General features: G+C 35.6%; 1 protein-coding gene across 6 annotated transcripts in view; it reads left to right on the top strand.

Moving 5' to 3' along the window:
* DGKB (diacylglycerol kinase beta) overlaps positions 1 to 16,598 on the top strand; it is a 334,152-nt gene that overhangs the window by 53,286 nt on the left and 264,268 nt on the right. For 4 of the 6 annotated variants that reach the window (XM_038163165.1, XM_038163173.1, XM_038163193.1 and 1 more), the window contains exons 3-4: positions 8,315 to 8,391; positions 12,771 to 12,791. In XM_038163165.1, coding sequence (XP_038019093.1) covers positions 8,315 to 8,391; positions 12,771 to 12,791 — 98 coding nt within the window. The remainder of the gene's footprint in view (positions 1 to 8,314; positions 8,392 to 12,770; positions 12,792 to 16,598) is intronic. The other 2 variants (XM_038163184.1, XM_038163204.1) reach the window with 1 other exon arrangement.

Below are 16,598 nucleotides of genomic sequence, written 5' to 3'. Positions count from 1 at the left end.
AAATAGAAATTGGAGAAACTTTATAAAAGCAATAATGATTTTTTAAAAATTTATTTTTAGCCAGGAGTATTGAGTCATGAACTTTCAGGCAATTTCTTATTATGTAAATTGGAGCACAATTTTAGATATTAAATACTTGCCCCAAGAGGTCAAATCTGCTTATGCTATTGAAAGAGATGTGGAATGTAAAGGAGAGGTGATCTGTTTCCCTTCCCCAGATTGTATATGGCCACCTTCTGCTAATTTTTATAGAGATTTGATAGAATAGATCGGGTAATGTCTTGCTGATTGGAAAAACTCATCTGAATTCACCAAATGGTGCATATAATGTCTATGTGTTTATTTATATATAAACTAGAATGCAAGGGCTTGACAACATTATATGTATGTATACAGGGTCTATATGTCTGCATCATGTGAAGTCTCCACTTGCAAATGTAGTCAGACAGTAGAGGATTTCGTACATGCCAAAATACCAGTGGCAGTGCTACTCTGCTTGATAGATTTTCTGATAGTTTTGATTGCTACTAAATGTTGAAAAGCTTTTGATAGCATTGTCAAGGCTTGTTTCTTTGAGTCCTGCGGGGAACAGGCTCTAGTGGTCTCTTTTTTAGCTGCTCTTCCTCACTGCACCAAGCATGAGATCACTAAGAACAAAAGCTTAGAAATAATATTTAGGACAGGAAAAGGGCAATCCAGTTTATACTGGTACATATTCACAGCAAGTCCAGGAGCCTTCATCATATGTAGTTCAAAATCTGGATTCATGTGTACTTGTGTTGCTAATTCTCTCAGTTTTATGGCCTAAGTAGGTATTTGACTTTAAAGGCTTCGCTCCCATGAGAAACTGTAATAGAGGATTATAATTGCAAGAAACAGATTTTTGCAGTGTCAAGAATTGTCACTGTATAAACATTAAAAACTCTGTAAGAGGAAGGGTAAAATGAATTTGATACTTTAGAAACAAGAAACATGATAAAGTAAAATGGGGAAAAAATTTGTGCTCAAGAAGAGGAAAAAATAATTTCAAGACCTGTCTGTGCTCTAAGGAAGAACGGAAGGACCAGATGTAGCTTTAAAATTTTGTCTTGCAATGTATCCTATTCAATAGTTTTTGAAGCCATAATTGAAATTTCGGTTAAATAAACTTCAGCTTTAGGTTAAAAACATTATGAGTTCAAAGTATGTAAATATAAAAATTCAGAGTCTCATAATCAAGATGGTTGGAAAAAGCCTCCAAGACCATCAAATCCAACCTTGACTGAATGCCATCATGCCCATTAAAACATATCATGAAGTACCATGTCTCTTTTTTGACACTTTTGGAGATGGTCAGTCCTCCACTTCCCTGGCGAGCCTGTTGCAATGCTTAACCACAATTTCAGTGAAGAAATTTTTCCTTCTAGACAACCTCCCCTGGTGCAACTTGAGACTGTTTCCCCTTGTTCTGTTGCTGGTTGCCTGGCAGTAGAGGACAACCCTCATCTGGCTACAGCCTCTTTTCAGGGAGGTGTAAAGAGTGATAAGGTCTCCCCTGAGCCTTCTTTCCTACAGGCTGAGTAACACTGGTACCCTCAGATATTCCTTGTAGGACTTGAGACAGACCCTTCCCCAGCTCCCTTGCTCTTCTCTGGACACACTCTAGCACCTCAATGCTCTTCTTGTTGTGAACACAAGATTTGAGGTGTGGTATTTTGGGGAAAACATAAACAAGTGAATTAGTGTATTTTTTAAAATGTATATTTCAAACCCTGTAGAAATTATTCTCCAACTTACATTGCTATTTCCCTGTTCCCACTTAAAATCAGAAATAATACCTGCTGAATTCCTAACCAAATGGATTTGCTTCTTCATTACTAGTTAGTGCTTAGATTTAGTGTTTGGAATGAAATAAATTCCTTCCTTAATTTAATAGACAGTTGTTTCATCATCATTCTAACTAAAAAACTTCTGAGCTGGGAGCCTCTATCAGGTGATATGACCATCAAAAAATAAAAAGGAAATCAGAAAAAGGAAATGATAAAAGGTTTGTGTGAGCTTTCAAACTCAATTGTGATGATGGAATCTGAGGACTGGAGAAGCTCCTAAGCCTTCTCCTCCTTCCTGATCTCAGTGCAAGGTATTTTTTAACAGACCGAGAGACTCTTACTTGCCCTGACCCCAGGGAGATGCCCAGTGCCTGGCTCTGGGGCTACCACTGCCAGCTGTGGTGATGGGACAGACCCTGGTGGTCAGGACCTGCCCTGAGAATCCGTGGGGTCCTGGTCTCACAGAGCCCAGATATTCACAGCAGGCTGATATCCTGAGTCTTCCTCTTAGAGATGCACTCTGAGGAGCTTTCAGGCTGTTGAAGATGCAGTTTTCAGAATGCCAGGAAACAAAGGAGTCCAAAAGACGCTGAGAAAATTAGCTGGAGCAATTTTAAAATGTAAAAATCTCATGCACACTTTTTCTTATTTAACATTTTTAACAGTTAGTTAAGTCAGGACTTAGCTGCAGTTCTGCTCAAGTTCTGCAGTATGTTTTTATCCTTTACTTCTTTCTTCCTTTGAAAGCTCATCCCTCTAGCAGACTAAAATTAAGCTTCCCCGACTCCCTGTTGTTTACCATATACTTTTCACTTGAACATCTGCTTAGGGAAGAGGGATTTGGTGGACATTTTTTATTAATGTGGACTAAAGATGTGGTTGCACATGCAGTCAATATTGCTTTTTTTTCACGAAGAAGTCCTTGTCTAAGTATCATTTAGTTCATAGCAATGGGTAAAAATGAATCTCTCTTGCTCCTTGTGTTGCTGAGCCCCAGCAGGGAGGATGGGTGGAAGAGGCAGCTCCTGTTTTGGGTCTCAGGAGAAGGTTTTCCTCTGCAGCAGGAGCTGCTGCTCCTGCCTCTCTCTTGTTGTACCTCCTCCATCACCTGTTGTAGAAGTCACCACTGTATTTAGGCAGCATCATCCAATTCTGACTGAGTTTCTAAAAGCATTTTTTTTTTTGTAATTGTCATAGAATTCAATGAAAATGTAATTTAAGAGGGTGAAGTTGAATTCTGATTACAGTGTTACCCAAACCATTGGTAGCAGAAGGTTTGGGGAGGTCTCCTTTAGATCAGTGGGCAGTGATTGCCTTCTCTTCTTGGCCACTCTTTGCAAGGCTACCGTAAGTTTTAAATTCTCATTATAAGAAAGCTAAAATCAAGTGTTTATCCTATTAAAGGTTTTAAATCTTTGTTTCCTTTGTGAAATTTGCATCAAAAGACCACTTACAAGTAATGAACGAGAACCTATATTGGCATTGAGCCTGCAGCCGTACATATGGGCAGCAGAGGAGATGTAAATCACTGCCTTCTACCAGTTCAATAACAACCATCGGGCATCTCTTACCAACACAGACAAGCTGCAGCCCTGAGTAATGCTTCATGAGCCACATCCTTACTGAAACAACCCCTTTGTAGAAAGGTTAACAGTTTTTTTACTTGATGGTGCTGCATACAGGTTTGTTGGTGGGATTGGCTTTTTAATACTGGAATTTCTAGACCAAGAAAGCTTTAGATTAAGCACAGCTATAGCTTGAGTAAAAACATTGTCCAGTTCACTGAATAAAATTAACTAGGCAAAAAGAAAAAAAAGTTGTGCATGTAAATTTAGATACACATGCATTACTGTATTGTTGTATCCACAAAAGAAAGGAAAGTCCATAGAATAAGAACCTATATAAAAACTGTAGTGCCATCTGATTGCTGGATTTCTCTCAGTACCTCTCTTTGGTTTATCTGTCAAGAAGAGCTTCTGAGATGGTGTGAGGCTTTGTTGGAATGCAGGAAATTGTACATGTATGGGTGGACCTTTTGCTTTTCTAAGTCATAATAAGATGTATCGAAAACCTCTGTGAAACTTTTACATTTTGCATGCCTGTGATGTGTTTTATATTACATTAAGTTTACAAATGGCAAATGGAGATAGAAAGTGGTTATTACTCCACATGTTATTGTATGTGTTAAAATTAGTTATGGCCCAATAAGTATGGAGGTTGTTATGACTTTCTGTTGAGAATTATAACTCAGAATAATTTTTTCCTAACGTTTATTTCCTTTTAAATTGAAAAGCATTTCTGTACATAGCATATGAGTTTTATGTAAGTTGTCTTATGAGTCTTTTTTAAGGAAAAAATTATTTTGAAGAAAGAGGATGAGGAATTGAGGATGAGGAGAAAATGTAAGAAAAGTGTGTGATCTGGGGCAAGTTTTCCTTATGTTTTGTGTTTTCTTATTATAGGAGAAATGGTACACATAATTCCAATCTCAACTGAGTGCTCAATTATCTTCATCTGAAGTTGAGTCACTTTAGAAAGTGAATAATAATTTTTAATGTGGGCTAAACTTCAAACAGTTTTGAACTTAGTATGTAAATTTGTCTTCAGTTATAAAGAAGTACCTTTATCAGGGCAGAGAGATAGTTAAGAAAAAAAACCAAGACACTTTGATACTTTTGCTTTTATATATGCAGGTTTCATACTTCCAGTGTCATTATTTTAATTGTTTTGCCTTTATTTTTTATCCCAAGTCACATCTTTATAGTTTTGGAGCCTTAATTTAAAACAGAATATCTGCAGCATCCAGTGTAGAATTCAGCTACTTTTCTCCCATGTGCTTGTAACAGCTTTTCAGTTAGCAGTCTTTCACACCATGCCTTGTCCATTTATTCTGCCCCAAACTCACTGGGGCATGAGGTAGGAAATGGCATCTCACCTCATCCAAGGCAAACTCTGAATCCTGGGCCAAAGTTTCCCTTTTTCTCCTTCCACCCTCTTGGTTAAATGCATATTGCAACAGCAGATGGATTGAACAGTAAGAGCTGAGATCAGTTTGGGCAGGGGACAGAATTGAAGGTCTTCTGTATTTTGACTGAATACCCAAAGCACTGACCTAGTGGGTAATAAAAATAACAAAATTGTAAAAGCAAAGAAAAGAGAGATTTTTCATGAAACAAACATTATATTTCAAGCTGCATTAAATTTGTACTGTGCCAGCTATAACTTTGGAGATAACATGGGATTTAAGCACTGCCATGACAGGCTATATACTATATATACACATATTTGGAAACCTTCTCTCTTGAGGAGATCTTGTAATGCAGAGACTTAGACAAAGAAGGAAATTGTCCTTGATCTTAAAAACAGCTGAGAGTTTAAAACTATAGTTGTGTTTTAACATAACTGGTGCTTACGAATTTACTGAAATTGCTCTGAAGTGCTATGGTGCTAAGGCGTGCAGAACATCTGTACTTTTAAGAAACAGAGAGAGTACAGGTTCTGTACTGATGTTTGTGTTTACACCAGCATTTTACAGTGATTGTTTAGATGACTTGGATCAGACAAAACTGTAAAGAAATCCATGCCATTGTTTTTACCTCCTATTTATTTCCTATTTTTAGAAAAACAATTCTTAGGAAAAAATTTTAGATACTTTTGTATATATTTTCTGGAATTTTTTGCTTATTTTTTGATGAAGAGCATGTACTTCAATAATATGTTACCAACTCCGCTTAAAAAAATAGTTGAGATTCTATTCCACACAGCTTTCTAGCACAGTTTTTTGTTGGCTTTTTGGTTTTTGCTTTTTTAATGTGATTCCTGAAAAAGAGTAGAAAATGATCCTATTCTTCATATCCCTTTAGGACAACTTATTAAAGCTGGAACATGTTCCCAATATTAGTTTGCCTACTCGAGGCTGAGGAAGAAGAATTAATTTTTTTCTGAGGGTTGTCAGCACTGTTAAGGAGTATGCAGGCAGGAGATGGTGTGTTGGCATTCTTCTTAAAATATCAATATGTCATTTTGAACAGTTTGAAAGATCTCTATTCTAGCTTGAATACTGTCACATGAACTGAAAAAAGTGATTGAATGACTGTGAACAAAAGATTGTAAAAAATGATTCTTCCTTGGTTGTAGTACTCAGAATAATTACAGCTCCTGACCTGGATGTGGAAATCTTTTCAAAAGTTCTGTTGGACAACTAAAGCAGAATTTATATCTGCAGACCTTTATTTTCTTGACCGTAATTTCAAACATGAAAGCGATACTTTTTGAATGTGACTGTTTTCAACTCGTGACTGTTTTAAACATGCATGAAAAAGGTGAATAGTTATGTTGTTGCAGTAGAGCATATTTTCTTTCTTGATACTTGACTAAGAAAATGTGGAAAAAATGGAAAGCAAGAATTTTTTTTTCACTAAGTAACATAACACAGGTTTTGCTTTTAATTACAGTTGCATGGGCATAATACCAATTTAAAGATGAATAGGCTATTGGGCAAAATGTGGAATGAAAGCATAGTCATTGCTGAAAGAAAACTTCAAGACATTGTTTTAAAATCTGTAGAAAGCAGTCCATTTCTATTTTATTTATGTATTTTTTAATTTGGATAATAAAAGATGTGTCAGGGGACTTTGCTATTTTTCTATTTGATGTTTGTTTTTCAACTTTACTCCAAAGTTCAGAAAAATCCTTTTTTAGGATGAGGCTCAATCACCTCTGTTGTTCATCTGCTCATCTCACTCTGCTACTTTTGTTTATACTGCCATCATTATCATAAGATGCAATGATTTTTATATACAACCATGTATATGAATACTGAAAAACATATTAAAATAGTAGAAATCAAATAAAGATAAATTTTTGTCAGTCATCAGTTTGTGTCCTTGTCCTGGTCGGTAAGTGTCTAACCCATGAATTTCTAAATTACAGCTAAGAATCAAATCTGTTGCTTAACATATTTATTTATTTATCTATTTATTCATTTATTTTTAAATCAAGTTTTGGTTTTTTGTTGCAATTCAAATGACACACCAATATGATTATAGATGATTTTATCAAGTAAGTATTTGCATTGACTGCCTGTGAGACCTGCTAAACGCTGTTCCCTATAGTTGACAGTAACATTGAAATACATCCAGTTAGAGAAAAGAAACAATTTTACTGGGGCCACAGATAGTCTCAGATGTTTTTATTTAAGAAAATTTGGTAAATGAAAAACATTGGGAAAAGCCATTCTTATTACTGTGTAAGCTGTGTATGAGAGTGGGAGAGAAACACCTCCTCCCAACACCTCTTAAAACTGAATTTTAGTGTTGTATCCTGTTTATAGCCGCTATGAACTGCTACAGAACTGTTACATAACGATTGTTCAAATCCTTGGCTGCTACATTTTCTCCTTTCAGGTCACATAATTTGCTAAATTTATGTTTTAGAGTCACATTTAAGATGCTGGATTTCTTTAAAGTCTAAGAACTATTACAATGCCATATTTTGTTAATTTAATTAAGAAGAGCCATATTAGCTCCTAATGTTTGTAATATTAAGTTACAAACTTAATAATTGCTCTAGTGAGTCCTGTTCTTGGTTTACTCTTTGCTTCTCTACTTTACTTCCAGGTTTTGTTGTAGAAATAAAATTGCAGATGCAAAGTCCACGTATTCTCTTATTCACTCCTTTGGTACTCATTAGTAGTTCATGCTCTTGTGGTCTCATTTGACCATTGTACACTCAACTACTGCATTTTAAAGAAACAAATGAGTTACAGTTATTTTTCTTGTATTGCTGAGATACTTAATGAGGAAAAAATGGTTATGTGCATGTTGAGTTCTAAGTAAATCTGAATTCAAGGGTTTAATGTAATAGAAAGTTACTGAAGTTATTGCTTTAACATAGGTAAAAAATTGGAGAAATTATATCTACCTCATTCTGAACTGCAGGTATTTGCACAGTTCTGTTAGGCAAAAGTTACTGAAGCTTATAGTTTTTAGAATACCTGAGAGTTCTGCAAAAATTGAAGTTTTGAGAACAACATTTGTATTCTGTGATGTGAACACTGAAGAGTTTTTTTCTGGAAGGTTCCCATTTATCTTGATATTGTCCAGCTTCTGTACTCACTGGCAGCTCTGCCAGAAGAAATTTTGTAGTGCTGGTGGAAATGACCATGTTTTGGGGTTGACTCAAGGACAAGAAGAGTGTCTTGAAATAGCCCTGAAAAAAGCTCCTTCAGAAATATGCTATTTAACAGTTAAGGATTAGATCAAAGAGTGGGTTTTTTTGAGCATTGTATGTTTACTTACTGTTTTTTACGGTAGTTGTTAAGAAGGTAAAGTATGTTCTCATTTTCTTTGTGCCCACAGCTCTCATACAGCTACAGAAAATTACTAATGTGCATTGTGAAAAGCTATTAGCAGTTTTGATGGTTGTTTTTTTAATTACAGTTCATATTATGTAAATCAGTGTTCTGTATTTTCAATTTCTCTCTCTTTATTTTTTTTTTAATCCAGATTCCACCAAGAAAATTAAGGATGTCTTAGAAGAATTCCATGGCAGTGGTGTGTTAGCAAAATATAATCCTGAAGGGGTAATTCTTCTTGTTTCTTAATGATCAGAAATGATGGGGACAGTTTGTAAATTATATAGCATTCTTAGCATTTTAAATAGAAGATTACTTATAAATCAGGTGTTTGGGGTGTTTGAAAGTGTTTGGGAAGCAAAAAAACAGGATGCCATTTGATCTGGAATATCCCTGTAGTCAGTTGGGGTCAGTTATCCCAACTGTGCCCCTTCCCAAATTCTTACGTACCTTCAGCTGCCTTGCTGGTGGGCTGGTGAGAAAAGGCCTTGACTGTGTAAATCACTAAAACATCCCTCTGTTATCAACACTGTTCTCAGCACAAATCCAAAACACAGCTCCATGCAAACTACTGTGAAGGAAATTAACTCTATCCCAGCCAAAATCAGCACACAGATCCCCTTCCCCTTCTCCCCCCCACCCTCTCCCCCCAAAATAAAAAGCAAACACCCAAAACACCTCCACAACCCTTATGATAAGATTAATAGGGGTTTGAAGTGTCTGAAGATTGGAAATGTTAAGCATAGTTTCATAAGTTATAAAGTCCATTAAGATTTCTTTTTAAATTCTGTTTTTAAATTCCCTTGTGTTGTTTCTGGTAGCGGGATTTTCTGATGTTATGAAACAAAGAATTCAGCTGAAAAAAAGCTATGTATGCCTATTGTCACTACAGATTCACCTCTAGACAAAGTATTCTGATTTGGCTGGAAGAAAAAGGCAGATTGTTTTCTTTTCTTATCCTCAATTGAAATTTGCATTTGCTTAGTACATCCTAATAGTGTGATTCAGAATGTAGCTAAATAAAAACCTGTTTCAGTTATGTTTCTAATAGTAATATTTCTGACTGTGCTCACGTTGTATGAAATTCAGGATAGAAACATGTGCTAGCCATTATGAAAATTACTAGATCTTATATTTCAGGATGTAAAATGCAAAAAATTATTGAAAATATATTGGCAGTAATACAATTATTGTCAACTAATGAGTTATAGCTTATTGAGTATTAAAAAATTGTTTGGTGCTGTGAACTTGGCCTGGCATAATGCTAGTCATTTTAGTCAGTTTCTGAGGAAAAAAAAATAGTAATTCAGTAAAATAGTGTGAGTTGGTCCTGTAAATGATCATCTTAGATTCCCAGGATTCTAGTTAAGTACATTCATAGACTATAAATGGATGGGAATGCTGTGGTCATCCACAGGCTGTAGGACCTCCTCTACCTGCTTTTTGTTAGAATATAGACATACTTTTGATTTTGTCTTTTTTTTTTTTTTAAGAAAAATGTGAACTGATAAAATGGTCTTAATCTATTATATGTTTTTTCTTCTAATTCTTCACATATTTTCAGTCATCATACATGCTCAGTTCATACCCTGTTAAAATAAAAAATAACTGTGCATTTTATGTGTATTTAAATAATACATTGCCATATAGGTACCATATTTTCAAATTGTCAGTTGTATATAAACATGATTACCTAAAGAGGTGTGATTAGTCTCTTTTAACAAAGTTGTTCTTCCCATTTGGGGCTACATGGAAGTTGAGTCATGGCAAGATGGGTACCCAGGAAAACTGCTCTGACTGAAGCCAGGTGAATTGGCAAAATCTGTGCAAAGCTGAAATAAATAAGCACAGCTGGTCTTGAGATGAGTCTGTGACTCTGCATGGTGTCTCCCTGTATTCCATTTCACAGCTCTTCATTTGCAGAATTCTACCAGCGTACTGAAACATTCAGAGCAGCAGAGTACCCAAGGCAGGGAGCAGGACAGGAGAAGGGTAGGGGAAGAAGGAATTCAAGACAGGCATCCTGTGATGACTTCAATGTCTTCAGCAGGAATCAAGTTATTCACTAACTCCTGGGTCAGTACTGGACCTAGGCTAACCCTGGCAGCTTTTGTACTTTGCTGCTTAGCACTTAGACATCAGGGAGTGCAACATAAAGAAAACATTGCTAGCAACAAAGCTACTTTGGATCTAATAAGATCTGTTAGCTCAAGGTTTATGCCATACCTGAACTGAAAGCCAAGTGGCTGAAATTTCCTCTGGCACTGAGTGAATATTCTATTCTGACAAGCAAACTGCCTTTGCACAGGTGTGTCTATATTTTTGGCATGCATTCAGCCTGCTGTGTGGATAAACTCTTTACAGAATGATCTGGAAGTTGATTTTATGTGGTTGGATGAGGACTCTCTGGATTGGTTATAAATAATTAACTATTATCTGTAAGTGAGATGACAAAAATTAACTGATCCAGCTGGCATCAGTCTCAGTTCACCTATTTGTTTCTATATATTCTGTACAGCACTTCTGCCTAGTTCTTTTGTTTCGTAGAGGATACCATCATATTTTCTTTTTACCTCTCTCTTTCTTAGATAATCATCTTATAAACACTCCAAATGATTTAAGTCTTGTTCTACCAAAATATGATGTCAGTTTTTACCAATAAACATGGGTTATAGACCTATGGCAAATACATTAGAGTGATATATTTACTTATATATTTACTTATATATTTACTTATATATTTACTTATATATTTACTTATATATTTACTTATATATTTACTTATATATTTACTTATATATTTACTTACATATTTAAAGGGTTCAGGAATTTTTTCCACTCCATTGGTTCTACAATGCAGTTTTTGTCACAGGCTGATCTAATGGAATGCAAATAGCAAAAGAATTGGTATTCGAAACTTGCTACCTGAAATAATCTGGTTTGTTTTACATTATTTTATATCTTGTTTAATGAGTGGATTTTAGGATTATGGGAAGTGGTATATATAATTATCAGAAGGTTATCTACTATAGGGAGTTCATTTATGGAACTTTTACTCTCTGCTTTCAATGTAAGGGAGATGCCTAAAATTTCTACAAATACTACTGAACACCTGCCCTTTCATGTTCTTCTCTAAGTCAATATCAAAGACATAATTAAGAACAGATTTTATACATGGTATAAGACACATAATCTAAGACCAGCCTCTTGGAAAGCTGTGATTGAAAATATTCTTTTCATCTTTTGAGATCTATTTATATTAATTGTTTTCATCCATTTCTCTTTGAGGGAAACATTGAATAGGTTGACAAGAATTAGGAAAGCAGACAGAGCTAAAGACAGTGTCTAAATGGGCAGTAAGTACACAGCATTGTGTGCTTCTAGACCTAGTGTTGTCATCCTCTTTGAGTGCATCCTGATTTTTCGTTTACGGAGGAGTCCATTGGCTTTCTTGGCCACCTGGGCACACACTGACCCATGTTCAGCAGGCTGTCAAGCAGCATCCCCAGCTGCTTTTCTGCTGGGCAGCATTCCAGATGATTTTCCCCCAGCCTGTGGAGCTGCCCAGGCTCACTGTGACCCAAGTGCAGGACCGGCACTTGGCCTGCTGAACCTCATGTCACTGGCCTTAGCCAACTGATCCAGCTTGTCCAGATCCCTATGCAGAGCCTTCCTAGTCTCAAGTAGGACATAAGAGCTCTTGCCCAACAGGACTGACTTCAGACTGACTAAGGTGCAAGTCTACCTTTGTCCAGATCATTGATAAAGATATTGTACAGGACTTGGTGAGTGCTGGGAAACACCACTTCTGACTGGCTGCCAACTGGGTATAACTCCACTGGCCACCATTCCTTAGGCCCAGCCATCTGGCCAGTTTATTACCCAGCAAAGGTGCACCTCTCTAAGCCATGAGCAGACAGTTTCTCCAGGAGAATCCAGTGTTAAAGGGTATACTAAAAACCTTAGAGGTCTTTTCCAACCTTGATTATAAGAATTCTGCGGAAGTCCAGGTTAACAGTATCCTCATCTACTAAGCAGGTCACCTTGTCATAGAAGGGGTTTAGGTGTCAAGGACCCAGAAGTCAAGCAGGATCTGCGTTTTTGAAACTCCTGCTGGCCTGGCCTGATCCCCTGGTGCTCCTGTATGTGTCATGTAGTGGCACTGAGGATCATCTCCATGATTTTTTTCTGCTTGGATTTTAGAATATTCATATATTCATTAGACTATTCATACAATACTCAGTTCTGATAACTGATTTCAGTTTCATTTACAACTCTTCTTGTTAACAAATTTTTATGCTTTTTTTAAGAGTACATGTGGAAGAAATACTAACGTTATACTTATTTATCTATCTTGGTTGTCTGTCATTGCATGTTTAGAAATAAATTGCTTGCACTGTCTAATAAAGACTAGAGAGCTGACTTAGAAGCATTTTCTTGACTTATGAGCTAATGCAAGAAAATGGCATAGTCCATCTAATGTCTTAAACCTGCTCATCTAAATCACTAACCTTTCACTAAAATATTTCTATTCTAAAAACAGAGCTTGGGTGTTATGACACTGCACTAATGTATGTATGTTCTTTCTTTCCTTGCATGTGTTACAGAAACAAGATATACTTAATCAAGTAAGTAATGCTAATTTGATTTTTTTTCTTTCTTTACGCATAGGTGAAGTAGATTTTATTTTGTAGGCTTCCATTGAGATGTCCTTATTAATAAATACTGCATGTGGCTATATTTTCAGATAATAGAGTAATATTTAAATCTTAAATCAGAATGCCTTCCTTTTCTGCTGGCAGAATTTTTCACTGAGTGAATTTCATTTTTGTCATTCACAGTGCATAATTTTACTAACATTAATTGAGTTTAACATGAGAAATAAGTTAAGAGCAAGTAATTGACTTGTTCCATACTTGTCACGGAAATTTCTCTTTACTGTGAGATTTCATAATGGTCTGTATTTTTCTGAAATGACAAGAACATGTCTCAGGAAAATATTAAATACTGATTTCTATAACCATGTAATACCATTTATATGTAGCAGGCTTAAAATTGTAGATTTAATAATTTGAATAAGTCTTAAACTGTGCTTTAAGCAATTGTGACTTTACAGCAATTGCAAAAGAAATGGTTAAAATGCTGATCATCAACACAAGAAGCTTCTCCTGAGAAACTTCAATAGCCTCAAACAAGGTATAAAGGTAGAATGGAAAAAAGAAGGAAAGGAAAAAAGACTAATCAAATGGACTGTTTTTTTAAGTGACCTAGTTATCCTTTCTTGGTAACACAAAGGTGTTAAAAAGCTCCAGCCCTGCTGTTCTCAGAAGAGGCAGCTGGAACATGAGAACAATGAGAAAGTCAAGAGAAGGAAAGGGGTAGTTTTGTAGGAACCCCTAACTTTCAGGGATCAGAGGCCAGTTGATATTTTGGAGATGTGTTAGTAAGAGCAGAACTCCTTATTGGCAACAGGGCTTTCTTCAGATGGCTGACGTTATTTCTTTATTTTTTTGATAAGCTAACAGAGTGACTTCAGAGGGTCCTGAAAGAGAAGGTTTCAGCATTAAAGCAGTGTGTCTGTGACCAGTCTTGAGCATAATCTCATCAGTATTTAGCTAATTACTTTGTCAAATGATTAAGTGAATTATAATAGAATCAACAAATTAAATGAAATTTGGGAATTAATATCACACTGGAAAAGCTTGATGAGGTAATGGATTATAGTAAATGGAATGAGATGCATGTATGCAGGGTAGAGTGTAGTGTACCCTGGTCCAGCTGGCATTGTCAGATAAATTGACGTGTCTGTAGTGCATGTTGTTGATCACAAGATGAATGCAAAGTATCGTTGTGGTTTAGTCATGAAGAGGAGAAGGATGTTGCTGGGATGTTGTAATAGTGTTCCTGTGGCCGTGGCAGTCTGGAAAGAAGACAAAACTTGTAAAAAAGAGGTAGTGTCTTAGGCCCATTGATATTAGTGGAAAAGCAGTTTAAATTTCAAGCACACAGGAATATGATTTGAAAGAATGTTTTGTGTTCTTTGCCTTAGCTATGTTCTTTGATGTGACAGAAGATATTACATGACTGTAAAGATCTTGCCATATTATAATATATTAAGTGAAGTATTTCCACTACAAATAGAAAGATTTAATTTTCTATAAATAAGGTACTGCAGAAGTCACATCTTTCTACTTTTGTCCATATGATGGGATAAAGTGAACTCAAATTGGAACTAATTTACAGAAGGTTAGTAGGATGTGCAGAATTATAGCATATATAATGTAGGAGAAGCCTGTCCCTCATATGTTAGAAGCTGAAGTTTTATCCTTCTAGCTACAGAAGAAAAGAATGTGACATCTTGTGTGTATCACCAGCAGAAACCTCTAGGTTTCAGACACTGGGTACTCTGTTTTTCTGGCTCCATGGGCAAAATTTCTAGGGAAAGCTTTCTGGATACCTAGAGAGTTGGGAAGGCTGCCAAGCAGAGATTCTGGCAGTCTGGCTGGGAGCCTGCTTTCTGTGGAGCGTGTTGAGGGCATTGAGGTGTAAAATATTTCAGATAGTCAATTTCTGCTGCAAAACTGTTCAGTTTTGAACATTTTTTATTATCTGTACTGGTCTCTCCCTATGTCCTTTTGTCAGTCTGTGCTACCAGTGCTAATCTCCTTCTTTGGTATCCTCCTTTCCTTTTGATACACTCCTCTGCTTTAAGAACTTATTTTTATCCTTTTTTTCCGTTACATTATTGTATTGTACAGTAGCTTTTGTTTAAACTTAATGAGCCTATTACCACTTTCATTTACATGTCACATGTTAAAAAAGACAAAGAGGTTTAGACAGCCTATTTAATTATGACGGAGGATTGCTATTTGTTTGTTTTCATTATGAAGAACAATATGTTGTGGTTTGATTTTTTTATTGTGGTGGCTTCAGCCATGCTTGATTCACCTGCATGGTCGCATCTAGATAATGTTTATGAAACTGCATAGGAAAACAAAATATAGCAAAAATACTTTCAGTCATAATTTATTGCAGGAATTAATTGACAAATGGAAATGTTTTGAAGTCTTCTTGTGCAGTAGAGATACTGATATATACAAATGTATACATGTATAATTGAGCAGATGCCACTCCTCATATCCTTTTAATTTTTTCTGAGCTATACTGGTGAGGAGAAAGTAAAGCTTAGGTCAGTTAGCATAGCTTCACTTTTACTAAAATCTGTACATTTACTTAGTATAAAGTGGATGTAACTTGTTGACAAATGGAACTGGACATTTTAAACCTTTTTCTGTTAGTGTATGTTATTATTTCCAGTGAAGGTTCCAGTTAGGCTCAGATTGTGTTAAATCTCAGCAGAGATTTCATGGTCATTCATTAAGTGAAAATGTATTAATTTGTATTCTTTAAAACTTCAAAGAGGGAGGAATGAGCAATAACAGGTAACATGACATTGTCACATATTACTTTTCTTACTAAAAGTGTTGTAGCAAGTATTTTTAAAAATGTAGCTGAAATAACCTCCACAAAAATTTTCAATGCACAGTCAGGGTCATTACAGGTAGAATATGTGAGAATACCACTGCCATAGAACATGCATAGAAAAATGATTTTTCTTAATTCTAAGCACATTATGAAAATACCAATTCAGACATGTTTGTCCATAAGTAGGTTTTTACACAATCTGCACATGCAGATAAATTGTTTGTTTCAACCAGAACTTTTTGTTATAACTGACATTTTTCAGGGATTCCTTAATTTTGCTATTTTATTTGGCCTTTGTCTGAACTATGCTACCTACCCCATTTTCCTGACCAGTTCTTCTAGGACAGAATGCAAACTTTCTACTTGTTACTTTATTTGATATGTAATCATTTCAGGTAGATTTTGAATGACAATCTCCTGCAAGAGCATTCTAAAAGTATGTGATTCATCACTCTTCCTGAAGAAAAAATCCCGCCTTTGTATAGTAAATGTAGCATATTCAGTAAGAGTTAAGTATTAAATACAAGTACTTATGTATGTAGTACTTAAGGATATACAAACTTACTCACATATAGAATTATGTGTTAAGGAAAACCTGCTGATCAAAAAGTCTTTGGGTTTTCTTTTACTTGCATGTAAGATTGAGATGAGGCTGCACTATCTGGTGAATACATTTCAGGCTTATTTTGGTAATTAGTATCAATTAATTTTAATAACATGAGAATGTTACGCTTAAAAATCTAATTATTGCATAAAAATGGGGTTTTCCCATTTCCATTTTAGATGTTTTGTTGAGCTTACTTCTCTGAAGAGCTGGGGAAAATTTTGGCAGTAATTTATGTCTGTGTATTGGTAATATCCAAATATTATTTGTTCAGATGGAATATTTGGTGGGAGCAGCCTGTGAGAGTATGTGAGTTTTTAATTTTTTTTAAACATTCATATCAGTA

This window comes from Motacilla alba, chromosome 2 (genome assembly GCF_015832195.1).
Source record: "Motacilla alba alba isolate MOTALB_02 chromosome 2, Motacilla_alba_V1.0_pri, whole genome shotgun sequence".
Classification (NCBI taxonomy): domain Eukaryota; kingdom Metazoa; phylum Chordata; class Aves; order Passeriformes; family Motacillidae; genus Motacilla; species Motacilla alba.
Note: the sequence above shows the minus strand (reverse complement) of the source record. Positions and strands in the feature narration are given on the sequence as shown.